General features: G+C 35.1%; 1 protein-coding gene across 1 annotated transcript; it reads left to right on the top strand.

Moving 5' to 3' along the window:
* The first annotated feature begins 1,392 nt into the window (after positions 1-1,392).
* Positions 1,393-22,015, top strand: LOC129524036 (solute carrier family 35 member F5-like). Its single transcript, XM_063700899.1, has 9 exons — positions 1,393-1,447; positions 1,798-1,885; positions 4,818-4,882; positions 6,961-7,065; positions 10,957-11,116; positions 13,306-13,396; positions 17,187-17,341; positions 18,518-18,615; positions 21,173-22,015. Exons 1-8 carry the CDS (start codon positions 1,393-1,395, stop codon positions 18,591-18,593), a joined length of 795 nt encoding a protein of 264 aa, XP_063556969.1. The 3' UTR covers positions 18,594-18,615; positions 21,173-22,015.
* Positions 22,016-27,089: the final 5,074 nt, after the last annotated feature.

Here is a 27,089-nt window from a genome sequence, read left to right as displayed (position 1 = left end):
GTCAGCAGTACTTAGATAAAGCAATTTTTTTTTTTTGAGAAATGGTCTCTCTGTCACCTAGGCTGAAGTGCAGTGAGGCAGTTATGCCTCACTGCAGCCTCAACCTCCCAGGCTCTAGTAATCCTCCCACCTCAGCCTCCTGAGTAGCTGGGATTACAGGTGTGCACTACCATGCCTGGCTAATTTTTGTATTTTTTTTTGTAGAAATGGGGTTTCACTGTGTTGCCCAGGCTGGTCTTTCTGGGCTCAAGCAATCCACCCACCTCAGCCTCCCAAAGTACTGGGATTACAGGCATGAGCCACTACACGCAGCCTAGATAAAGCAAATTTTTAAATTGATTTGATACTTGATTTTACTCATAAAAAAAAAACCTGAATGCTAATTGTTAACCAACTATTGTTAAATTTTAAGGGCAATTGGGTAGCATGGTCTTAGGTCTGATTATAAATGTTTGTCTTTTTTGGGAGCCTGTGATTTTTTCAATACAAAGCAGCTTTTAAAACATCTTGTGAGAACGGTATTTAGGAGGAGAACAAAAAAGGGAATTCTGAATTGTAATGACAGATGTAAACATGTCTTTCATTAGGGTTCACTTTGGTTTTCTTTTTCTTTAGTGGTTTTTGGCAAATTTGTCTTATCAAGAAGCACTTTCAGACACACAAGTTGCTATAGTTAATATTTTATCTTCAACTTCCGGTAAGAAATTTGTCTTTAAAAATCTGCATTATAAATCAGTGTATGTATTTCTGGTATATATATGTGTACATGTACAACATTTTAATCTTGTTATAGCTTCTTACATTAGTTCTAATATACATTAGTCTATTATAACTGCCTTTTAATCTGTATACAGTCAGGTGCTGCATATGATGTTTCAGTCTACAACAGACTGCATATACGATGGTGGTCCCATAAGATTATAATACTGTATTTTTACTGTACCTTTTCTATGTTTAAATATGTTTGGATACACAAATACTTACCATTGTGTTACAGTTGCCTACAGTATTCAATACAGTAGCATGCCATACAAGTTGGTAGCCTACAAGCAATAGGCTTATAGCATATAGCCTAGCTGTGTAGTAGGCTATACCATTTAGGTTTGTGTGAGTATGCTCTATGATGGTGGCACAAGGATGACATTGCCTAACGACACACATTTTCTCTGTATTTATCCCTGTTAAGCATGACTGTAGTTTCATGCCTTAGCCTGTGCTATTTATGTTCCTTCAAATACTTTACAATATTTTTTATATAACAACATATTACAGTTTTATAGGCTGGCCTTTTGTATTGTAGTTGCCTTTCCCTTCACACATCCTTTCCAGAGATCTTTTTCTAGACCCTTTGGCTAAAATGTAATTGCTTATTTCAGAACTATAATTTGCCCTATGATAGGTGTTTTATTTTTAAGATTGAATCACCTTTCAAATCTGGAAGACAAAAGTATTTTTAAAGCTATAAAAATAACTTTAGGGACACAGGCTTGATTATGATGAAGTCAGCATGTTACTCTGAATAAGATTTAAGTTTCCTATTAGTTTAAAATAAATAGGACTGTACTTGATCTGTACTGTTGAAATGAACATGGTTTAGTTTGGAGGCTATTTTATGCATGAACTTTAAACATTTCAGTCTAGTCATTACTTAACTGCAGTCATTTTCTTAGTTAAGAGTGACAAAAATAATTTGAAAGGTAGGTATATAATTTGCTTATTTAAACAATGAAGTTGGTAGTAAAAATGTTGACAGTATTTAAACTCATGTACCATTTTTAAATTCTTTTCTCCTCACAGGACTTTTTACCCTAATCCTTGCTGCAGTATTTCCAAGTAACAGTGGAGATAGATTTACCCTTTCTAAACTATTAGCTGTAATTTTAAGGTAAGCATATAGTGTGATAGCTAGTTTACTCTGCTTAAAAATACAATATTACAATTTCTGATAGTGGCACCAGGGTAGTTTGTATTGTAAGAGCAAAGAAAGATGTGGATAAAAGAAGGCTTTAAGTGGACATGATGCTACTTAGCCCTGTCACATCCTGCACTAGGTTTCTAAACCTTCCTGGGTAGGGTAACCAGAGGGAAAACCCCAAGGCTGCTTTGGTTCCCATTCATGTGTCTGCAGACTCATCAAGTATTGGACTGACGTTCACACTTAATGTGGCAGCTTAATCCTCATAATCTCCCAAGTTTCTATTTCTTTTTCTTAAGGCAATTTCCCCTCTTTGTTTTGATTTTTATTTCTCCTTTTTCTACTTCTCTTAGAAAGCTAACATTCAGTTTTCTCTAATTGTCTAAGCCTCAGGTGATGTTTCAGTTATTTTCTGTATAATTCATTTGGCAGTTTTGCACTGCTGCATAATATGAGTGTTGCTGATAACTATACTTAAATATTTTAATTTAACTTTGTGTATGTTTGTCTTGTGTTCCCTACTGGTTTGTAAACCCTTGAAGGCCATAGCCTTGTTTTATATTTGTGTCATCAAAGACCTAGCATAGGGCTTTGCCCATAGACAGTATTGAAAAAAGATGTGTTGGTTTAATAAAACTTATTTTATGAAACAAAATCAGAGAAGGTAGCAGGATGATTTGATGGAGAGTAGTGTTTCTTGGTTATCAAAGCTGAGATTGAATAAGAGCTCTGCTGTTTGCCCTGGGGCAGTTTCCTTAAACTCTGAAAGGGTTTCCTAGTTGAGAAAATGATATTATCTATTTTACCTTGCAGCCTTGTTTTAAAGTTTAGTGGTAATAGCTATGAAGTGTCTGGTATTGGGCAATCATAGAAGACTGGTAGCTCTTAATATTAAATGTTTTTCTTTTTTAGTTATAAGGGTAAATTAACCACGGTTGCTCCAATGGGCAGCTGGTTGATCCAACTAATTTATCATTTAGACTTTATGGCCACTAGGGATTTATTCTTTTACATGGTTTACTAATGTTTTAAGCCGAGCAAATTTTTGCATTAGGGAAATATGTTTGTATTGGAGAAGTAAATGAGGTTTTATTTAACTTTATTTAAAATATGTGCTAATTTATAACTTTTCTTCGTGGTATCTTAATAAAGACTTGATAAAGAAGGAAATGGATATAAAATATTGAACTTGTAAGTATTTTGACAGAGTACATTACTTCTTCTCATTAAAGTAGGTAGACGAACAGAGGTTGGCAAACTATGCTGGGTCAGCTGCTGGTTTTGTAAATCAGATTGTATTAGAACACAGCCACTCTCATCTATTTGCAAATTGTCTATGGCCATTTTAGCACTACAGAGGCAGAGCTGAATTGCAATACCATGTGGCCCAGAAGCCTAAAATATTTACTATCTGTACCTTTAAAAAAAAGTGTTACTTAGAAATTTTTTGCATAAGTATATGTTCTTAAGAATTATGTATTAAACATTGTTTAATATTTTGTTTTGAATTGGCATTTTACTAAGAGATTCAATTTCTGAGGCTATAAAAAGAATTTTACATAGCAACAATCTTGAAGGGAATCTAAGCAAAGAAATCTCATTTCATCAATTGAGAGACAAGAGTGTGGCCTCAAGCCAAACAACTTGGAATCCAATCCCATCTCCATCATTACTAGTTTTGAGATCTTGAACAAGTTCCTTACATTTCTGTGCCAATTTTCTCATCTGTATATTGGGGACAATAATAGGATTTCTCTCATAGGATTATTATGAGGATTAAATGAGTAGAAGTTCTAAAGTGCTTGGAACAATGTCTGATACACAACAGGAGGTGCTCACTATGTTTAGCCATTATCATAATCTTCATCATTTAAATGGAAACAAAATCCCTGGTTTCTAATATATTGTGGATACTCAATAAATAATAGCTGAATCTGAATATGAACAGTGATTATTACAGAAAATTGTGATGATTTAATTGAAGGGTTTGCATATTTAGTGTAAGGACTACACTTGAGTTCTGATGACATCTTTCCATAAGGGAATACATATTTTCTTTCATCTTCCTCTCCCACTGCCACACTGGTCTTTCTCATCAGGGTGAGAGAATTAGGCTAATTTTTTTTTTAATTAGCAATATCTCATCTACTTGAAAACGTGTTACAATTTATAAGATTCATAGAAATAGACAATGTAAAGAGTTCCCTGAGGACAGGAACCACATCTGTATTGTTCACTTCTGTAACCCAGTGCTTTGCCCATATTAGATGCCCAGAAAATAACAATTGAGTTTATGAATGACCTCTGATATCTCTACATCCTTAATTCAGTCTTATTTTTATCCACTAAAATCATGAGATTAGTGAAATTGTTTAAGCACGTAGGGATGGTTTTACTGTTAATTTCGATTTTACCAATAAGCAAGAGTAGTACCATTGGTGGATTTATATGGGTTTGATATATTTGTATAATCCAAAAGAAAGATTGGAAAGGGATGACAAGTTGGTTAATTCATTCTTAACTGAAAGACAGTGGATAGCATAGCACATAAAAGCACTGGACTCTGGAGTAAAACTGCCTGTATTTCAGTCTCGGCTATGTGATCTTGGTCAAGTTACCTTACCTCTTTGTGTATTAGCTTTCACATGTAAAATGGGAATGGCAGTAATAAGACTTCCTTATAAGGTATAATATTGTACATTTTGTGAGGATTAAATGAGTTAATACAAATATAACACTATATTATATTGATATTGTTAGATATTATTATTGAAATTGCTAAATTATTTGATAGTTTTACCCAAAGTTGAGATCAGTCTTGATCACTTATAAATAATTTTTATCTTTATGATTAGCCTTTTCAGAATTCTTTAGCCATCATTAATGACTGTTATTCTCATAGCATTGGAGGTGTTGTACTGGTAAACCTGTCAGGGTGTGAAAAATCTGCTGGAAGAGATACAATAGGTAAGTACTTGACACTGGATTCTCTCTGTTAGAGTAAACAAGAAAGTTACATGTGCGTGCTCATGTGCACAGATGAACGTACGAAGGGTAGGCACTAGCAGGGTGTTTTTTTTTTGAACTTTTCCTTTGGAAATAACATAAAAAAATGTGTAAATAGTTTAGTGAATTCTCATAGCCTTCACCCAGATTTTTCAAATGTTAACAACTTACATAAATATTATACAGTTATAAAAATCAGAAATTAACGTTGATTATGATACTGTTATCTATAAAGCCTTTTCAAATTTTGCCATTTTTTCCACTAATGTTCTTTTTCTTATCCAGGATCATTTATTGCATTTAATTGTCATGTTTCCTTAGTTTCCTTTAAATGCAGAAGTGTTCCTCAGTCTTCTTGTCTTTTATGACCTTGACACTTTTGTAGGGTACCACCTAGTTGGTTTGTAGAATGTTCCTCAATTTGCATTTGTCTGACATTTTCTTTGGTTAAATTGAGGTTGTGCATTTTTGGTAAGAATATAATGGAAGTGATATTGTTTCCTGATCAGTGCATTCTACCAAAAGGCACATGATATTGATTTGTCCTGTTGCTGGTAATGTTAATTTTAAGGTGGTTAAAATTAACCACCCTACTCCAGTGTAAAGTTACTAATATTTCCCACTGTAAGTAATAAGCATCTTGTGGGGGATACTTTGAGGCTATACAAATTTCCTGTTGCTGTCATATCTTCACCCACGAATATTGTCATTTACTCTTGATTCTTGATTCATAGTTACTGCTATGGTGAACACTTAGATTTTGATCCATTGCTTAGACTTAACAAAAACAAAAGTAATCAGAACCTAGCTGGGCTGAGCATGGTGACTCATGCCTGTTATCCCAGTGCTTTGGGAGGCCAAGGTGGGAGGATCGCTTGAGGCCAGGAGTTCAATACCAGCCTGGGCAGCATAGTGAGACCTCATAATAAAAAATAAACCTAGATTAATTATTTCTCTTTGAATACTTCTTTAGATTTTTGAGGTTTATTGAATAGAACAATGCTTTCTGAATTATTCCTAGCTACTACCCAGTGAGCTGTGCTTTGAACCTCCTCACCTCTTTCTCACCCAGAGCAGCTTTGTGTATATAAAACAATGTATGTATTTGGTATGTGCATGTGTATGCAAGATTTTGTTGACAGGCTTTTCCTTAGCTTTAAAAAAAGTTTGAAAATAATAAAAAAATGTAATGAAACATTCGTCTTTTGAATAATTGATTAAAGTATTGAATATGACCACTTGGCAGAACATTATTTAGCTGTTTGGAAAAGTTTAAATGTTTTTGAGAGTTAATAAAGAGAATCAGTATTTATTATTCATGTACTGTGAGATCTGTATTATGTTAGCTATTTCGGAACATTAAAAAGTATAAATTATGTGTTTGCAGTTTTCAAGGAGTTCTTGATTTGGAACAATATGAGATTTATAAAATGAAGCTACTAGGGATTAAACTAATACCATACTTGACAATAGTAAGTATTGTCTAAAACAGAAGACAGGACAGAAATACAGCCGATTAGAAAGAGGATGCTTTGTGGAAGAAATGGAACTTTAACAGAGCCTTTAAGATGGGAGTGGTAGTGCAATACATATTAAGAATGGTATATGGGGGTAAGGAAGACAATACAAGCAACAGCTTAGTGATGGAAAAAAACATTTGTTAAGTTGGAAAATGCCAGGTGTCAAGATTGTTTATGTAGGGTAAAATAAGAAACATGCATTTCTAAATTAAAAACAAAGTGTTACTTTGGAGTTGTATTATTATAATATGTATAGGTTTTGGTCGGATCATTGAGGTGAATGCTTTTGCATTTATTTGTTAACACATTAAACTCCTTCCTGTACTCCTAGAAGACTTGGATGGGGTAGGCTATACCTTTTCATTATATATCTTTATATCAATATAAAGGTGATTTATATCATTATATATCTTTTCACTTTTGTATATTCTTGCAATATTATCTGACACATTATTGGATTTTAAGCGTATATTGAATGAGCTAATGAGTGATTGCTTTAAATCACGTCCATTTTTACAGGTTCCATTTGGTCTCTTGCTGGAGCCATGCTCTATGCTGTCTATATTGTTATGATTAAGAGAAAAGTAGATAGAGAAGACAAGTTGGATATTCCAATGTTCTTTGGTAAGAATATATGTAACTTGGGAGGCTATTTACTCTAAATGATTAACACAGGGTTTTGCTTTTGTTTTTTGGAGGGAATAGGGAAGCCTTTTTTTTTCTTCCGTATGATTCTTTAAAACCATTTAAAGATTATGAAGGCCAGTCCCAATGTTTTCCTTACTTTATCCTGCATAGTTGTGCACCTATGAGGGAGTGCCCATCTCCTCAGTGTGAGACAGAAAGAAACTCCTAACACTTTTTTCAAATTGATGTCTTCAGACTGCAAGTCAGATATTTATCTCACTGATAGGACAGATTTATGCTCTTATAAGCATGTGAGAGTTTACCTGCTGTATTTTACATTTTGCCATTTTTGAATAGTTAGCAAAGGACTGGGGAGACTGCCCCCGAATTATATGTTTAATGCTGTCGCAGTCTATGTACTTATGTACATTAAAAATTGTGGGCCATTTAAATGCTTTCTATTTGCATTTTATCTTAAAGACACAGACACTTTTATAACATAGATTCATTCTCAAATTACCCAATTATAGTTTCTGGATATGGTTTATAAATTTTCCTTTGCCTGACATCAGTTCAGGAAAGAACTTGCGATATCTGTAGGACTGCAGACGAAGAACACATTGACAAGATAATCTTTCAAAAGATATCTGAATATAAATAGATAAAGAAGCTCCGTGATAAGAGTTCAAAGTGCAGCTTACAAGGAGTCAGGAGACCTGGAATCCAGCTGTTGTAACTTTATTTATCTCATAGGCATCTGAAATATGAGGAAATTGGACTAGATGAATGGCCTCTAAACTGTGATTTAGGGAATAGGTAGGCTTCTGGGATGGTTGGAAGGAAATACAGTTGCATGCAGGGGTCTAGTTCTTGGACTCCTTTGCTGCTTCACCTGTGGAACAGCTCTACTTTGTTGAGCATTTTGCATTAGAATTTAATTTATAGTAAAGATTTTTCTTATGGCTGGGCATTGTGGCTCACGCCTGTGATCCCAGCACTTTGAGAGGCTGAGGCAGGAGGACTGCTTGAAGCCAGGGATTCAAGATCAGCCTGGGCAACATAGGGAGACTGCATTTCTATTTAATTTTTTTTTAAAAAAGACTATTTTGAAACTATTTTAAAACTAAAAATAGATTAAATACTTGTACCTAAAGACTAACAAAAATAAAATGTTTGAAAAGCCATGAGGCTGAATGATTGCTTAAATTCTTTTTAAATATAGAATTCAAGAAATATAGCATAATAGCCAGGTTTGGTTACATGTGTTTGTAATCCCAGCTGCATGAGAGGCTGAGGCAGGAGAATCACTTGAGTCCAGGAGTTCGAGTCTGCAGTGAGCTATGATTGTGTCTCTGCACTCTAGCCTGGGTAACAGAGTAAGATGCTGTCTCTTAAAAAAGAAAAGATAATTTTAATGATACTTTATTTGAGAGTCATAGAAAATTTTATTTGGAATGGAATAAAATGCTAGTTTTTTTTAGTGTTATAGGTAGGTGGCTGGGTCAGTGGTACTTTTTAAAAATTTATACATTGACAACTTGCAAGAAAAATTGCTTAATTTACTCATATTAGGGAGAGTGCATATAGACATGTGGCTTGTGTTGGTCCTGTTCATATGTGATGTGATATGTAAAGCAATATTGATCTGCCCTGGGCTTTAGAATAGACAGGATTTGGAGAAGTTAGGATTGGGATGTTGGGGGCTCTTCAGGCAAGGGAGTGTGAGCAGAGGCTTAACAGGGAGCAGTGAGTAGATCTGAATGATTGTGCTGGAACTTCGCTTTGTGGAAGAAGAACAGAAAGGCATGTGGCACCAGATTCTGGGCAGTCGAGGGAATAGGTGGGGTCATTGGGACTTTTGTCTCTAGGTCAAAGGATGTTAATTTATGTGGGATTTCATAGACTCAGCACTTCAGGGACTAGAAAATAGATTTAGATCTTGGTAATGCCACATTTTGGTGTTTCATTAAAACAACTTTGTAATGTTATTTAAGCATTTTAGGTCATGTGTCCTTGCTGTATATGTGTTCTTTTGTTGTTGTTTTTTAATCAATAGATGTAAGTTGGTGTATTAGTCTGTTTTCACACTGCTATAAAGAACTACCTGAGACTGGGTAATTTATAAACAAAAGAGGTTTAATTGACTCACAGTTCTGCATGGCTGGGGAGGCCTCAGGAAACTTACAATCATGACGTAAGGTGAAGGGGAAGCAAGGCATGTTTTACACACTGGCAAGAGAGAGAGAACTTGAGAAGAGGGAACTGCCAAACACTTTAAAACCATCAAATCTTGTAAGAACTCACTATGATGGGAACAGCATGGGGGAAACCACCCCCATGATCCAGTCACTTCCCACCAGGTCCCTCCCTGACACGTGGGGATTACAAGTCAAGATGAGATTTGGGTGGGGACACAGAGCCAAACCATAATAGTTGGGCTCCCTAAAACAGGATATGAGATGGGGAATTTGTGTGGGTGATTTTTTGTGGGGAGTTCACTGAAGGAAAAACTTGCAGTGAAGGAAGCAAGATAGAGAAGGGGAAAGAACCGTGTGGCGCACAAGTATAACTGAGGTTTGGCCCAATTCATTGCAGGTACTGAGGCGGGGAGCAGAGGGAGAGCAGCTAATATGTCTAGGCCTTGAGTCGTGATGGCTGGCCTCGTAAAGCCTCCATCAGTTAGTCATGAGCTGCAGAAGATGGGGTGGAGTGGAGGGTGGGAACTTGCTGGAAAAGGCAGACTTATTTGCCCCCCTTCACAGAAGTGGGGTGGCTGTGAGTCTTTAGCATCAGACAGAGAGTGGGTGCTCCTGCCCTGTTAAGATTTAACTAGGCATCCTAATGACTGGTTTATTATTTAGGTGACATAGTAAGTATCAATTATATATCTACTGTAATTTAATTTTCTTTTAAGAAAGCTGTATAGTTACATAAATCATATAGCAAATTTGTGACATAAACTGTATAGGAAGTACAACAAAATTTATTATAGAATTGTAATCTTTTTTCTTTATATTCTTTACTTTTACATGTATATAGTCATATATAAACTTAATTTCTATAATAATATTAGCTAACTTTTATTACGTGCTTACCATGTGCCAGATACTATGCTATATTTTATGTGTTTTGTTTAATCTTCCCAGAAACCTAATTAAATATTATTAAATGTTATTTTATGCTTATAGATTGGAAAACTGAGGCTTAAAGAGGTATAAGGCTTGCACTACTATTGAGTGATATATAGAGCTGGGATTGGACCCAGGCAGTCAGACTGCCGAGCACACACTTAACCACTATGTGGGATGGCTTTCCTTAATAACTAGTCAGTGGTACTTTGCTCATACGTTGAATAGCTCTTTGTGTGTACATACTTTCTCACTAACTAGTTAGAGGTCTGGGAATGCAGCAACCAAGAGTTTTATCTCCTTTGGAACCTTCTTCCATTATTGCTCGCAAAGCACAAGTGTTTTGGACATAAATAATTGAATCAGAGAGCAAACCATCTAATTCCTCAAAATTAATTTAGGCTGAGTACACAAACACATACATACCAGTTATTTCTTTTAAGTTCTAGGGCACTATATTTTCAGTAGCTAAGGTTAACAACCCTTCTTGTTGAGTTGTCCTAAGTGGTTTATTCCATAGTAGTTGCTCCCATACAATGTGGATAGTTGAACTGAGTGATCACCAGTTGCTTCAGACAGTTTTTTTTTAATGGTGTTGAGCTATTCACAGGACTGACTTAAAAACAAACCAACAGAAGTTTTAGCTAAGGAAACCTCCCAGAGTGCTTTTGTGGAAAATCTAATTTTGATTTTAGAGTTAATAAGCTTGGAAAATAGAAATAAATCAATTTTAACTCTTGTCTCTTTTATACATGTTCAGGTTTTGTAGGTTTGTTTAATCTGCTGCTCTTATGGCCAGGTTTCTTTTTACTTCATTATACTGGATTTGAGGACTTCGAGTTTCCCAATAAAGTAGTATTAATGTGCATTATCATTAATGGCCTTATTGGAACAGTACTCTCAGAGTTCCTGTGGTTGTGGTATGTACTGTTTATTCTCCAATTATTATCAGTTGATTAATTTTTGGATATTTTAAGTGCTTATATTTGTTGTTTGCTGGTGGCCCTTCCTGTGCACCCCATTCTGCAACACACATACAACTGAATACTTTAACTCCACTAGAGCAGGGACTTTGTTTTTTAACTTCTGTGTGCCCATTCTAGAGTAGTACCTTGTCCACAGAAGGAGCTCAATAAATACTTGTTGAATGAAAGAATGAATATGAATGGTGTAAATCTGTAAAAATGTTTTAGAAAGTGGAGTATTATGCAAATGAAAGTAGTCATTATCTAATGGATATCCAAGCATATGAGGTATGTATGCCAAGTATGAGTGCATGAGTTCTAGTTGAGAATCCAGGAGATGGTGCTTATTTAAGAGGCTTTGGAATATCTGTTTGCTTGTTCATAGGTGTTTTTGTTTTATTTATTTTCAGGACCTTTCATATGGGTGAGCCAGATATGTAAACCTTAAACTGTGATTGATTTGAGATGATAACATACTTTGATATGCTGTATATCCAATATACTGATATGCGATAATAAACTTAAAATAGTTTGAAGACAGTATCATGTATGGAGTTTGAGAGACCTTTCAAATAACAGAGCTTTATACTTAGTCCTATTTTTATTTAATAGAAATTTGAAATGAATAGAATGAATAAAACATAAGTGAATAAAATGAATTTTATTACACACCCATTGAAACTGTTAACTAGTTTTCCCTTGCAAAAGACTGCAACAGAAATAGACTTTTTTGTGGAGTCTTCCTTAATGCTCTGCCTATAGTGCTGTGTCTCCCTGCCCAGTTAAGAAATACCTATTTTCTTGGTATCCCCCATATCACTCTCTTTTGTGTAATACTTAAAGATTTACTTTGTATTGTAGTAATTTATGTTCTTATCTAAACTCCTTTGCTGATCTAAAATTCTTTAAAATCATAATCCATTTGCTCATTAATTTTTTCATCTTTAGTTATGTACATTTTAGATACTCGATTTTTTTAACCTTAACTATTAACAGATGACAAAAGGCTTTAGCCTTTAGCTAAATTGGATCCACCTTAACAGCTGGATTAAGTCAAACAGGCTTTATAATTCTACCTCCCAGGTTTTTTATTATAGTACTCTGCATGATAAACATCCAAGAACATATGCTGTATTTGACCCCGAATGCTCTTTTCAAAGAGCAGCTAAGTAGTGGGAACCACAAGTACTTGTTTCCTTTACCTCATCAATAAGGACTCGTTGTTCAGCCTCTGTTCATTACTTCTAGTGACACTTTATTGAGAGATAGCCCCTTTTATTGCAGGACAGCATTATTAATTCTGACATATACTGAGCTAGATTTTACTTGCCTATAACTTCCATGGATCTGTAGTCCTAACGATATACATTATGGTTTTATCTTGGCTTATAATTCATTTTCTCCTTATATGCCCAAATTATCAGTCTTTATAAATGGCTCATCTGTCTCCATTGGGTGTAATATTTTCTTTCAATTCAACAAAATTGTATGCAGATAGATATTTCAAAATTTCATACCCACATTGATAATTCAAGGTGAAAATAAAGAGCTTACTTAGCTTTTGGTTAGGACAATTGTTAGAAAAATGGAAAACAACAAGAAAATATTTTTTAAGAATATTCAAGTCTTTCTTTTTTTATGCCAAGCCAAATCAAAAGAGTAACACATGATTTTAGTGTTCATGAAGGTGAGATATTTTTGCCTGGTGACAGAATCACATGTTGGCTTATCACTTCCTTAAAGTCTATGTGTGAAGTATTGTCCTGCAATGTTAATAATGCTGTTTTCTTTGTTATCTACAAATCATCACAAAACTGTAATAACTGTTCAACAGTTTTTTAAAAAAATTAATGAAATATAAGCTATACACCCAAAGTTGAATAATATCTGCAAACAGATCTTGAAAATAGCATAAAATATTTTGAGCTTTTTATACTTATATATTTGTATTTTTAATATTTGAAGAAAAACTTTGAGAATCATCTTAATAACTTTATTATATTTTATGTTTCAATCCATCCTAGCCTCTTATCTTTGCTCCTGATCTCACAGGCCTATATTATAGGATAGAAAGTCTTTGTTCAGTGTTTTTCTTTGGTTGTTTAATTTTTTAAATATAGAAATGTATATTATCTTTTTTTTAGGGGCTGCTTTCTTACCTCATCATTGATAGGCACACTTGCACTAAGCCTTACAATACCTCTGTCCATAATAGCTGACATGTGTATGCAAAAGGTAAGGAAACTATTTATTATTCATAGATATTTTAGGTGTGTTATTAAAACAAACCTAATGAAAGTTGAGATGTGATTAAATTATAAGGATACAAACATAAATAATACTTGATGCTTTCTCTCCCAAGGTGCTTTACTACATAGAAATATAGAAAGTACCGAAGAAATAGATAATTTCCATTTTTAGCTTTTCCATTTTTTCCCTAAATTTCTAAGTTAAGGGCATCATCTTCATATGTAGTTCTCCAGTTTTTGAGCTGATTCTGTTCCAGATGTTCTTTGGTAAGTCACATTTTATCATACAAGCATTTTAGTTTCTGCGATAAACCCTGTCACAGGCTCCTTCACACTGTGCTGAATGAGCAGCACAGGAATCATGCTATTTGCAGTAAAAGTTAGCCATCTCTCTCTGGACTCAGCAGAGTGGGTATCCCATCCCTTTTCTCTGAAGGCCTAGTATGGATGTGGGGATTCTCGTGATAAATATTGGTAATGCTAACACCACAGAAAAGAGAATCTGGGATGTTGCTGCCAGCAGCCTAGAAGGGAAGAGTTTATTCAGTGCTCCTGAGTGTAGCAGGAAGAACAGAGGTATGCTGTTGCCCAGCACTGAAAGATGGAGCATAGCCATTTATCACACAGTTCAGTATATGTAGGCATTTAACTTTTAACTGCAACTACTAAGTCACAGAAGTGTGTGTGTGTGTGTGTGTGTGTATGTGTGTTTTAGTCTAATATAATTTGAAGAGGGAAATACTTCAAGGCCCAAAGGCTTATAATGTGTACAAGCAATAATCAAAATTTTAAACCTATTTTTCTCTAGGTCTTAGCCAGGCACAGTGGCTCACGCCTGTAATCCCAGCACTTGGGAGGCCGAGGCAGGCAGATCACTTGATGTTAGGAGTTCGAGACCAGCCTGGCCAGCATGGTGAAACACCGTCTCTACTAACAATACAAAAATTAGCTGGGTGTGATGGCAGGCACCTGTAATCCCAGCTACTTGGGAGGCTGAGGCAGGAGAATCACTTGAACCCGGGAGGCGGAGGTTGCAGTGAGCCAAGATCATGCCACTGCGCTCCAGCCTGGGCAACAGAACAAGACTCCATCTCAAAAAAAAAAAAAAAAAAGATAAAAGCAAAATATGCTTAGTGCTGTATATCCTCTTTATTTATAAAATAATTCTTTACTGATATTTAACTTTGTTTTATGGTCAGTAAATTCTTATTTGTCATGGTTAAAGAACTGAGATTCTTTCCTTAATTGAGAATTAATTATCTTACATAACTTGCATTTTCAAAGAATGTGGATATTCTATATAACACTAACATTGCACATTATTACACATCATTCTTTTATAGATTTAAGTAATATCTAGGCCCTTCTTCATCTTCAGGTCATAATCCTGAATATGAACCAAACTGGTTGTGAAACTGGGAAGGTGCTACTTGTTAGAGGATTTTGGTAGACTACTGTGTAAATCATCTTTATTGTACTGATATTTTAAAAACAAAAGCTTTCGTAGATTGAAAAAAATTGCAGCTTAATGTTCAGAAATTTTTAAGAAAATAGTCACAGGGGACCTAATTGTGTTAAATGATTAGTCATTTCATAATTATCATTACAAACAATAATGGTTACAATTTGTTTAATAAAGTATTTTAGGGTAAAGACAAAACGGGGAAATGTATGCACATGCAATTAATTATAAAAACATAACCAAACTTTAACTGATTGCCCAGTTCTGGATATGAAGACAATCAAGAAAAGATTTGGTGTTCTTGATTGTCTTCATATCTAGAACTGGGCAGTCAGTTAAAGGAGCAGGCTGTGTGTTGGTGTCAGGATTGAGGTTAGGGAGATTCCATCTGGAAAAAGCAGCAGTGTGTGTCCAGAACTGTAACACAAACATGATAAGAGAAATCTACTTTTCTAGGGTTTTTAGGTTTAATTAGCTAACTGTATTTATATATAGCTTCTGAAATGTTAGCATTTATTAACATTGTGCTTGAAACAAATTGGTTATTTAAATCTATTTATAATCATTTTATATAATAGAAAGCATCCTTGATCATATTCTATTTGATATTCAGATATATTTAGGAATTAGAAAAAAAATTTTTGTTTACATAGGTAATTTTCTTTGTTGTAATAAATGGCTTCATTTCTTTTGTCTTAGCTTGTTGGAAATCAAATTAGAAGTTTTTTATTATGAGACAACATATAAACAGCTACATTGTGGAAAGTGAACTTGCCTTCTAAAGTCTTCTAGGGCTTTATCTATCTTTATTAAGTTTGCTTTGATTCAGTTATGAAATAAGGTTTTTAGTTGAATATTCATGAAATAATTCTATCAACTATATCTACATTTTTAATCGCATTATTTATAACTTCTTAATACCTTTTCTGATCTTGGATAATTTAAATGCAGCATGGTTTTTCCTGATTATTAGTCATTCTGGCAAATATTCCAGGAATATGTTAAAATATATTGGTAATTTCATAACTAAATGAAGGCTTTTCAGTTTAATGACTATTCTTTCCGGGGTGTTCTTAGGCTGACTCAGTCATTGTATATGAATACCATAGAAATAGGGCATGCATGTTAAAAATTGTCAGTTATTATTCTTGTGTTATGCATTGTGAGTTCCCTCATAAAAGACATTATGCTCGCAAAACTCGTTTACTCTGACTAATGGTGCTATGAAATGGAATAGTATATGTTTTCCACCAGAGGGAGTCTTACCTATGAGTCCATGCCCTTTTTTTTTTTTTTTCTAATTCTCAAAGAGGGCAAACACAGTTTTCCTTCCCTATTTTATAGATAGAAGTTACTATTTTCATCATTATTTTTAAAGCAAACCTCCTGTGTGTTACACTTAAGTCTCAGTGGTTGATCAGTGTAGGCTTCTTTGACAATCGTTTCTGATCTTTAGCTGAGTCTAGATGGTAAAAGTGAACCAGTGAAAGGGAAGAATGAGTTTTGTTTTGGATGGCATCTCATTATTTTTATTTTCTTTTTATTTATATATTTGTTTTTCTTATTTTTTTCTTTTTGATTTTAATACCTCCACCCTACTTACAGATATTTTTTATTTTCTTGACAAGCCTGATAAATGATGGATTGGAGGATCAGACTTGTTGACATCACTGATGAGGCTTGTCTTGTTGCTTGTCTTCTCTGGCTAACATTCCTTAGTAAAAATATTTCTATTTTTTTTTCTTTATTTTATTTGGTCATTATTTCATTTTGAGCTTTTTTCATTTATTACTAGATAAGCGAGTTTTGAGTGTCAAATTTGCACTTAATTTGTTTTTGGTACTGTCGTAAGGACTGTAGCATACACAGCATACTACAACTGTAACTTCTTACGAAAATATACATTTTTTGAAGATGACTTCAGAAACTGAGGGAGAGAGACCCACTTGAGACTAGGCAGCAAACAGTGAAGAAGAAATGAGCAACATGGTGTGCAGGAGCAAAGTTTCATACTGTATATCTCTACTCTAAGTGTACAATGCCTATAAATGGAAAGTATGCTTTCTTGGCTCTCCTTTAGCCTATTTTCCAAGCAAGAACTATTGTTGTTGGTAATTTAGGTACATGGAATAGTAAGTTGAAGTCTTGAATTCTTATTTAATAATAATACACTTAATACATTGTCAGTGTTTAATTTTGTCTTCCCATTGTTCTTATTCCTGCTAGTTTTCACAAATAGAAAACTTACACTGAAGGGGAAAATTGCCTTAATGATAATTGTGGGTGTGTTTTTTCCTCTATCTTTTATTTTTAGGTGCAGTTTTCTTGGTTATTTTTTGCAGGAGCTATCCCTGTATTTTTTTCATTTTTTATTGTAACTCTCCTATGCCATTATAATAATTGGGATCCTGTGATGTTGGGAATCAGAAGAATATTTGCTTTTATATGCAGAAAACATCGAATTCAGAGGTACATTTAGTCCCAATACACATTTTTAAAAATAGTGTTTGCTAGATAACTGAGAATTGCATCATGCTGGCCTAGCTTTTAGAGATTTTGTGAGGAATTATTGAAAGATGATAACTTATATGTTACGGCAGATGAAAATAATTTGTTTAGATCTTTTGGGTAATAAGATTATTTCTCTTTCTTTCTTTCTTTCTTCTTTCTTTCTTTCTTTCTTTTTCTTTCTCTCTCTTTTTCTTTCCTTTTCTTTCCCTCTTTCTTTCTTCTCTTTCTTCTCTTTCTTCTTTTTTTCTCTTTCTTGACAGAGTCTTGCTCTGTAGCCCAGCCTGGAGTGCAATGGCATGATCTCAGCTCACTGCAACCTCTGCCTCCTGGGTTCAAGTGATTCTCCTGCCTCAGCCTCCTGAGTAGCTGGGATTACAGGCGTGCACCACCATGCCCAGCTAATTTTTGTATTTTTAATAGAGGCAGGTTTCACCGTGTTGGCCAGGCTGGCCTTGAATTCCCGACCACAAGTGATTTGCCTGCCTAGTATCTACATTTTTTTTTAAAAAAATATGATTCACAGGTAATACCAAAAGGTTTACTGTTTTGCCGTAGCAAACTTAAATATAGAAAACTTTTATTGGTTTGAACATAATTCATGATAGAATAGTATTTCCTCAGTTTTTCTTTCCAATTTCTTTCTTTTTAAGAATGAAAGCTTTTTACATTTCGCTATAAAAAGAACTTGGTTCCAGTGACTCTGGAGCTCAAGACGAGCCTGGGCAACATATCAAGACCCTGTCTCTAAGAAAATTTAAAAAAAAATTACCCAGACACGATGGCATATACCTGTAGTCCCAAGCTACTTGGGAGGCTGAGGTAGGAGGATCACTTGAGCCCAGGAATTCAAAGCTGCAGTGAACTATAATAGCACCACTACACTTTAGCCTGGGTGACAAAGTGATACCCTGTCTCTTATTTAAAAAACAAAAAGTGAGACCCTATCTCTTATTTAAAAAACAAAAACAAAAAACGCTAACTTCGGACAAGTTCTTGGGAAATTTTATCCTAGTGTTGGTTCTGCCACTGACTTGCATCCTGTCCACATAGCTTCAGCCAATGGAATAAATAAGGTTTGAGGTTCCTTTTCAGCTCTAAAGCTTTCCTTAATTATTGCTTTTTTTTTTTCTTAAGAGTTCCAGAAGACAGCGAACAGTGTGAGAGTCTCATCTCTATGCACAGTGTTTCTCAGGAGGATGGAGCTAGTTAGCTGTTTGTTGTCTGTAGCCCAGGTTTGTATGTGAGCTGGGTTTAGTATTGAATAAGGTTCTTATCTGTGTCATATTCAAAGGGTTGATTTTCTATAATTAGTTGTTTGAGAGGCAATACAGCCTTAGAGGCTAAAGGGGCTAAAGCCTGGACTCCAGTTCCGTCTTCTCCACATACTAGCTGTGTGGCCCTATGCAAGGTTCTTAATCTCTTGATGCTCCGGCTCTCTTATTTGTGAAATGGGATTACAGTAGAACCTCCCTTATGAGGGTGTTAAAATAGTAAATACTTGGTAAATATAAAGTATGTATAATAGTGCCTGACTCAAATGATCAGAAAGTTTTAACTCATTTTTATTCATGCTAAGGGTCATTTTATTTAATAATATGCTTTAGAAAAATATTTTTTCTCTGATGATAAAAGAAAAATGTAATATCCTGGGGTACAATATACTGGTTGGAAAATACTAGTCTTTATGTGTGTGTTTTACATAACTGGCACAGTGTTTATCCTCATTCTCTGACATTGCTTTGTCATTTAACAATGCTTCTGGAATATTTTTCCATTTTTTACATTTTAAGAAATAGTGTCTTTTATATGTCTTCGATGATAGAGTACATGACATTTAATATTTTGCTGAATGAAAGCTTGAATTAAATGTAACATACAGATTTTGCAGGTACAAAAGTGATTATTTAGAATGAAAGATCACAATAAACTACTAGAATTTTTCTAGTTTTTCTAAGACATCTTTAGGCAATTTATATTGAAATGTTTCTTGATTGCTACTGAGTTTTCCCTCCCTATCTAGAACATTGTACAACTCCTGTCAGTTGTTAACACTTATATTAGGCTTGAAGATTAAGTTTCGTTATCCTCATGGTAAACTTGCTTCTAACCTACAGCTAATGGTCCTGGTTTTCTGTTTTTCTTTAGTGTGCTGTTTTTAAATATAGTTTATACCTGCATAAGGTTTGAGCTCTAGTTCTCCAAGACTTTTTGTACAAGGCAGTTACCCCTGCCCTTCCCTGCCCTGCTCATCCTGCTTTCATTTTCTTCCCACTCTGAGGAAATTAAACTCTTAGCTGATTCTTTTGGTATTTTCCTTCTTGTCTCCCTAAGTATCACGCTTATGACTTGTGTTTCATGAGTTCTCGGTTTTAGGCATCTTCAGCTGACTTTCCCACTAAGATCAATGAGGACAGATTATTTTCAAATTTACTCCTCCTCTGCTCCCACCTCATATGCCTCCTGTCTCCATATCAGTTCGGCCTCCTCATCATCCCTGTATAGTTATTGCATAATTTTGGATAGATCTGTAGTCAGTGTTTATATTGTTGTCACTAAAAAATTGTTACTTATAACTGAGCTATGTAGGATTTGTCCTGGTATTTCCCTTATCCAGAGATTCTCTGTTACTACCCTTTTTGGAGAGTAAACCTTAAAGTCTTCTCCTGGGATAGAGAAAAGGCACTTGGCCAACTGTGAAAAGTAAGAGAGGGCATCTGAGTGTCTGTCTGCTTTTTCTATAGACATTATACCAGTCTTCTTGTTTTTAGTTGTTTCTTCACCCCTCCTTACAGAGATATCTGGTCCTGTTTTTCCATTGCTAACCAAGAGTTGGCTGTTATTTTCTCATCTCTCTACTTTTCTTTTTGTCCATGTGGTTTATTCCTTTTAAGAAAAAAATTCCAGGCTGGGCATAGTAACTCATGCCTGTAATCCTAGCATTTTGGGAGGCCAAGGAGGGAGGATCACTTGAGCTCAGGAGTTTGAGACTAGCCTGGGCAACATAGTGAGACCTTATTTCTGTTAAAAAATATATTTTTTTAACGCTTTGTTTCCTTTTTAGTGAGGTTTTGGAGAACAAGTGGAACTAAATATATGTTTATGTGTGCCATCTTTAAATTTAAAAAAACGTAAACACAATTACAGTAAGTCCTCACTTAACATCATCAGTAGGTTCTTATAAACTGTGACTTTACACAAAATTACAGCAACCTTTTTTTTTTTGCATCAACATTATAACATAACAACACTGAACGAAAAAATGTTATTCGGGGACCTAAATCAGTTTCCTAGAACCTATGACATTAAGTGAGGACTTTGTATTCTTGAAAGCTTTTTAATGCTGTAATTTATGCATTATTTTTCTTGGGTATGCTGTGCATTGTTCTCATACTCACACTTAAACCTACCCATATCCAGCAAGGTTTCAGTATTTTTAGAAGTGAGAGCTGTGTAAAGAAGAGAGTGAAGACTAGAGAGGATGGATTGCAATAGAGTAGAATAGACTGGGCAGGTGTCTTTGTCTTTGCAGGAGTAATGGTGGAATATACCAGGAGTACAACTAACTGCTAATACACAGTCTTTAGTGTTGATGTCAGCTTTTGACATTGCTATAGAAGTCACATTCATAAGTTCTTAGTACTCCAAATTTGAGTATCCAGTTATTAAGTATGTATACAGTGAAAATAGGTATTTCAATCTTAAGATAATTTGCTTTTTAAAATGTAAACTATAGAAAACTAAAACTGTGAAATTATAATCTAATCACATTTCTGTGGTTTCTGTTTTTAGCTTGATAATGGAACTATACAGCGAAGAGACAATCTCTGGCAAGTTTTTGTAGAAAAAATGTTTCAGTGCCTAGTCTGAAAAATAACAGTTTCAGTTCTTTGAAACTCTAAAATATATTTTTCTCATACCTGTTTTCTTCATTTTCATAATGAAGCACTTTGCTATGTAGCTGTGTACATATCACTACAGTTATAGGAAGTTTCAGTCTACAGTCCATCCAAAGGACCAACCTGCCTTACACATCTCAAGGAATTCAGCTGTTGAAATCATTTGAACTAATCAAGGAATAAATCCTAATGTTCTGGGACTTTATTTTCACATGTTAAATGCTGGAATATATTATGAAAATGTTTTCAAGAAATCACTTAAGTGTTCATAGACCAGTATTTCGGACAGGTAAAATGCTAAAATAAGCTACCTGTAATGAGTGTGGATTATATTTTTGGGTTTTGTAGAATATTGCAAATTAACTACACAAAAAATGTTTAATTTATGCAACAAGCATGTTTGTGTAAATTTCATGGGACTTTAAAAAGAATAAGTATTTGAGAAAATATCTGGTTCACTTACACTACATTTACTGTATTATTCTTTTATAGCATTAGGTGCCTTGTATTTTAAATCTGTGACAAACCGTGGCAAATTTTTAAAGGGGAAGTATTATTATAAAATGAAGAAATATGTATTTCTAAAGGCTATATTGCTGTAAACTTAATTGATAAAGCTCTGTTTAATTTAGAGTTTTGAAGAAATAGTCTCCCTTCAATTAAGAAATTTTCATAATGGAATGATTTAAATTGAAGTGACAAAGAGTATTATTAAAATACAATGTTTATACGTGTATTTGTGTATTGTAGATGTATCAAGTGATTTCTAATTTTTTTCACATATGAATGTGCCAGATTACTCTAGAACTAGATGTCTCTTCTTTAAATAATTTTAGTTTTCCTGAATAAATTTGTAATGGTTAAAGTACCAAGTAAGTAAGGCGAGAAGGGATTCTGTTTTTAAAATCACATCAGAACTTTTCCTCTACTAAGATTATAAATTAAATGTAAAATACTCCTAATTGCAATTCTTAAACTTAGGCCTTACATGTACTTATTATACAACTGCTCCTGGACTCTATTCACCATAGATATCAGTAAACGTATGTCCCAGGATTCACAGGCTTTTGATTAATCAATATTCTTTTCAAGTTTTCTGTGTGAAGAGTTTAGTTCTCTTCAAAATTTCTTAACTAATCTGATTTTTAAGAATTCTCTTTGCAGTGTTTAGCTTCCTATTCACATTCTTAAAATTGCTTTGGTGTTACCATGAGTCTAAAATGAAGTTTAGCCTTCCTTTTGTTTCATTCTGAGAACTTCTATATTATATTACCTTTAAAAATTGTTTATGATATTAAATTTAAAACACAAACAGCTCTCTCTCTTTTTTTTTTTTTTAAAATCATCCAGCCCAAAGTGGCAAAAACAGCTCTTTTCTCATTTGGCACCACCAATAATGCAAGTTAAAAATAATGTTGAGTTTATTATACTTTTGACCTGTTTAGCTCAACAGGGTGAAGGCATGTAAAGAATGTGGACTTCTGAGGAATTTTCTTTTAAAAAGAACATAATGAAGTAACATTTTAATTACTCAAGGACTACTTTTGGTTGAAGTTTATAATCTAGATACCTCTACTTTTTGTTTTTGCTGTTCGACAGTTCACAAAGACCTTCAGCAATTTACAGGGTAAAATCGTTGAAGTAGTGGAGGTGAAACTGAAATTTAAAATTATTTTGTAAATACTATAGGGAAAGAGGCTGAGCTTAGAATCTTTTGGTTGTTCATGTGTTCTGTGCTCTTACCATCACACAGGTCATGTGTTGTTCCTCAGGATTCTGGAAGTACTAAGCCGTAGTTAACAGGCTGCATAGACCTTCAGCCAATCTTCTTTCATTATACTGCTGCTTTTCTGTTTCTTAAAAAACAAAAATCAATGAACAACTTCTTTAGAAGGAAGCACCACTGTTCAATTGGTTAACTGAAAGTATGAATCACTGCCGCTTTGCTTGCCCACCTGTTGGCTTTTTCTCACAGGTTTTATTTATCTGAATGATTGTTGCATTTGAATACTGTAGCCATGGTGAGTGAGCAGTTGAAGACTTCTTTTCTGCACCTTCATAGTTAAGGGTTCATCTTCTCAAGAAATAAAGTTGTGCTGGGTTGTTTCAATTCTGTAGATCACCTAGAAACTAGGTAATAAGGCCCTTGGATCACAATGAGCACATTGCAGGTCTTTGGAAATGCTGGGAAGGGGTTACATTCAAGTAACTGCTGACGTCCTTCCTCTCTGTCAGACCCATGTTGGCCTGTAATTATATTTTTCTGAATCTAAAAACAAATAGAAATTTCTGATATCTTTTCAGTCTCCTACTTTTCTTTCCATTCATCACTTAAATCTCATTATTGTATAACGTTTCAAATTATGACCTGGATTGAAGGAAGTCTGTTTTGTCAGGGACTTTGTTAGGTGAACATCAGAATCTCAACTACAACAAAGCTGAAAAATGAGGCAGCCTTAACAGTAAATGCTTTTGGGCCGGGCGCGGTGGCTCACGCCTGTAGTCCCAGCACTTTGGGAGGCCGAGGCGGGCGGATCACGAGGTCAGGAAATCGAGACCATCCTGGTTAACACAGTGAAACCCCGTCTCTACTAAAAATACAAAGAATTAGCTGGGCGATGTGGCGGGCGCCTGTAGTCCCAGCTGCTCGGGAGGCTGAGGCGAGAGAATGGCGTGAACCCAGGAGATGGAGCTGGGAGTGAGCCGAGATCAGGCCACCGCACTCCAGCCTGGGCGACAGCGAGACTCCGTCTCAAGAAAAAAAAAAGTGAATACTTTTGAAATGAGTGCTTTTTGAAGCTTAGAAGAACCATTAGGTTTATGTAATGCACCCATACTTATTCCTTTAAATAAATTTTAATTTAAAAACATTGAGATATTGGCTTCTGTCAACCTGATTTAATTAATTCTTTACATTAAGCTGATTTTCCCCCTGGCAGCTGACAAATAAGTTCATTGTTCTTGTAGAAGTGAGCTCACAAGGTTAAATGTGAATGTTCTCAAAGGTACACAGCCTTGTTTTAGAAGAATTTTAGTGCCCACTGTAAAATCAATCATGCAGAGCCAATTTGGGGTATGACTCCAAGGTATGCAAGGTATGACTCCTCTGGAAGCCAAGTTTTTTCATAGGGCACTGTGGTAATACCCATAGCACTAATCCTCAGTGTGCTGGTTGAAGAAATAAAATGTTTTTAAAGAAGGATAAGGGAGGAATTAATTAGAAAATGTTTTTTTCCACATATTAGCAAATAAATGACATGTTATTTTCATATTAAGTAATTATAGTTATGATCTTGCTTCATTTCTACCTACTCTCCTTTTGAAATATTCTTTATTACTAAATAATATTTTAGGAGGAGTTAACAGAAATAATTACCTGTAACATCTGCAGATAAACTTACATAGCTAACATTGTGTGCTGACTTTTTTAAATGGTGAAGTGGCATTAATGAGATGTTCAGTTTACAGAATTTGAAGTTTGAGTTCTATTTTAGTAGTCTGCCGTGTCCCCCAAATCCCATTTAGATAAATTCAGGTTCATTTTTCACATAGACTTGCAATTTTTAGACACCACATTTTTTTTATAGTAACAGCCTCATTTGCCTGTACAATAACTAATAATACAGTATTTCATAGGTACATTGTATGTGCACAGGAAATTTTTCTTTAAATCTTAAGAGCCTTTAATAAACGAGATATTTTAATATTTTAATGTTACTACATTTAAAAAATAGTGTTTTCCTACAAAATTTTCTGTATTCAGTATACGTTAACTATGAAAATGTCAAACAATGAAATCATTGAAATATATTTAAGGAAAAATTACCAACCAAAAGTAATGAGTACCCTCTATATGCATATTTGCTGGAATGTTCATGTGAAATGGTAACATTTCCAATAACAGCATTTTGAATCTGGGGTGACACAAACATGATTTTTATTTTTGAGCTAGGGATTTTGATGGAGAAGCACCTAGATGAAGACACCATTTCATTCATGGTATTTTAAAATTAGAAAAGTAAAGCTTCTAAATTGAAACTCTTAACAGATCACTTCATGAAATTTTTAGTTTTAAATTTAATTTTACATGAGATGTCTTTCTGAAGAGCCACTTTTATTAACTTTCACTTAGATCGTTGTATGCTAGGCATTCAGTATTTCTCTACTTGATTTTCCTATGCCTAGTTGTGATTACAGCAAGTATTTAATAATAAAGTCAGTCATGTGAGAGTATCCATTAATTTCAGTGGGTCCTTGGAAGGCAGGCAGAAGATTTCTGTCCAAGAGTCTTATTTTTGACATGAGATGAAATTCTTTTTTTTTTTGAGGTGGGGTCTCACTGTGTCACCCAGGCTGGAGTGCAGTGGCAGGATCTTGGCTCACTGCAACCTCCCAAGCTCAAGCCATCCTCCCACCTCAGTCTCCTGAGTAGCTGGGACTACTGGCATGTGCCCCCATTCATGATTAGTTTTTTTGTATTTTTGGTAGAGATGGGGTCTTGCTATATTGCCTAATTTTTGTGTTTTTAGTAGAGATGGGGTTACACCATGTTGGCCAGGCTGCTCTTGAACTCCTGAGCTCAAGTAATCTGCCCGCCCTGGCCTCCCAAAGTGCTGGGATTACAGGCATGAGCCACCATGCCTGGCTAAAACCAATTCTTTAGATTGTTTTTGCCACCATTTGCTTACTTGGAATAGCTTTCACATTTATTTTTCTTATGAAGAAATCCAGTGTCAGTCAGACCATGTAACATGAAAGCAAAATTTCATTGAAGCCTATCCTTGTCTTAATTATTCTAAAATAAAGTACAATAAAGTGAATTATTTTGCCCTTTGTAGTAGCATAGTGTTAAGTTATATATATATTTTAATATGCATACTCCTAAGTAAAGTTTCAGAGACCACATGCTGGAGAGCAGTGGCTTTCAGACAGCACCAGCATCACCTGAAGGCCTTGTTGAATACACATTATTGGAAGAGAGGGGAGAACACAGGCTCATGCCTGTAATTCCAGTGCTTTGGGAGACTGAGGCAGGAGGATCACGTGAGCCCAGGAGTTCAAGATCAGGCTGGGCAATACAGCAAGACCCCTGTCTCTACAAAAACAAAAACAAAAAACAAACAGGCATGGTAGTGCATACCTGTAGTCTGAGCTGCTTGGGAGTCTGAGGCAGGAGGATCACTTCAACCCAGGAGTTCGAGGCTGCAGTGAGTTATTATTGGGCCACTGCAGTCCAGCCTGGGCAGCAAAGTGAGACTCTGTCTATTAAAAAAACAAAACCAAAAACTTGATTGCTGGGTGCCACCCTAGAGTTTCTGATTCAGTAGGTCTGGCGGTGGGGATGGTGGGCCTGGTAATTTGCCTTTCTAACAAGCATCCAGGTAATGCCCCAGCTGCTGGTCCCAGGACCACACTTTGCAGATTATTACTCTGAGAAGAGCACTAACTCTGACGTTGGATTCCTTCTGTTCCTCATTAGTGAATTTATTTGGGGGAGATTATTCAATCTGGTAGATCCGCATTTACTTAGCTGTGAAGTGGAGGTTAATGCAACCTGCCTGAGACTGTGAGAATGAGAAACTCTAATTGAAATACCAGGCCCAGCGTGCCTGGATGCTTGAAAAATGCTGACTCCCATGGTCAGTCCTTCCCTCACTCTTCTCAGCTATAAAGTGAGGAGCGAAATTCAGTATCTTTTAAGATTCCTCTCAGGTGTAAAATGCTGTGATTCTAAAAGTTTAATTTTGTAGTTCCAGAGACAATGTCAAACACCTGTGTGTACTTAGTGCTTTGTAAAGAGTGGTGATAAC

The sequence above is a fragment of the Gorilla gorilla genome, chromosome 19 (genome assembly GCF_029281585.2).
Source record: "Gorilla gorilla gorilla isolate KB3781 chromosome 19, NHGRI_mGorGor1-v2.1_pri, whole genome shotgun sequence".
Taxonomy (NCBI): Eukaryota; Metazoa; Chordata; class Mammalia; order Primates; family Hominidae; genus Gorilla; species Gorilla gorilla.
This window is presented reverse-complemented; position numbering and strand designations above follow the sequence as displayed.

Bases quoted from the DNA above. Each gene is read 5' to 3' on its own strand.
- LOC129524036 (XM_063700899.1), top strand. From the start codon at position 1,393: ATGATAGGTGTTTTATTTTTAAGATTGAATCACCTTTCAAATCTGGAA. The intron at 13,397-17,186 runs GTAAGGAAACTA...TTTTATTTTTAG, and splicing joins CTGACATGTGTATGCAAAAG to GTGCAGTTTTCTTGGTTATT. The intron at 17,342-18,517 runs GTACATTTAGTC...TTTTTTCTTAAG, and splicing joins AGAAAACATCGAATTCAGAG to AGTTCCAGAAGACAGCGAAC.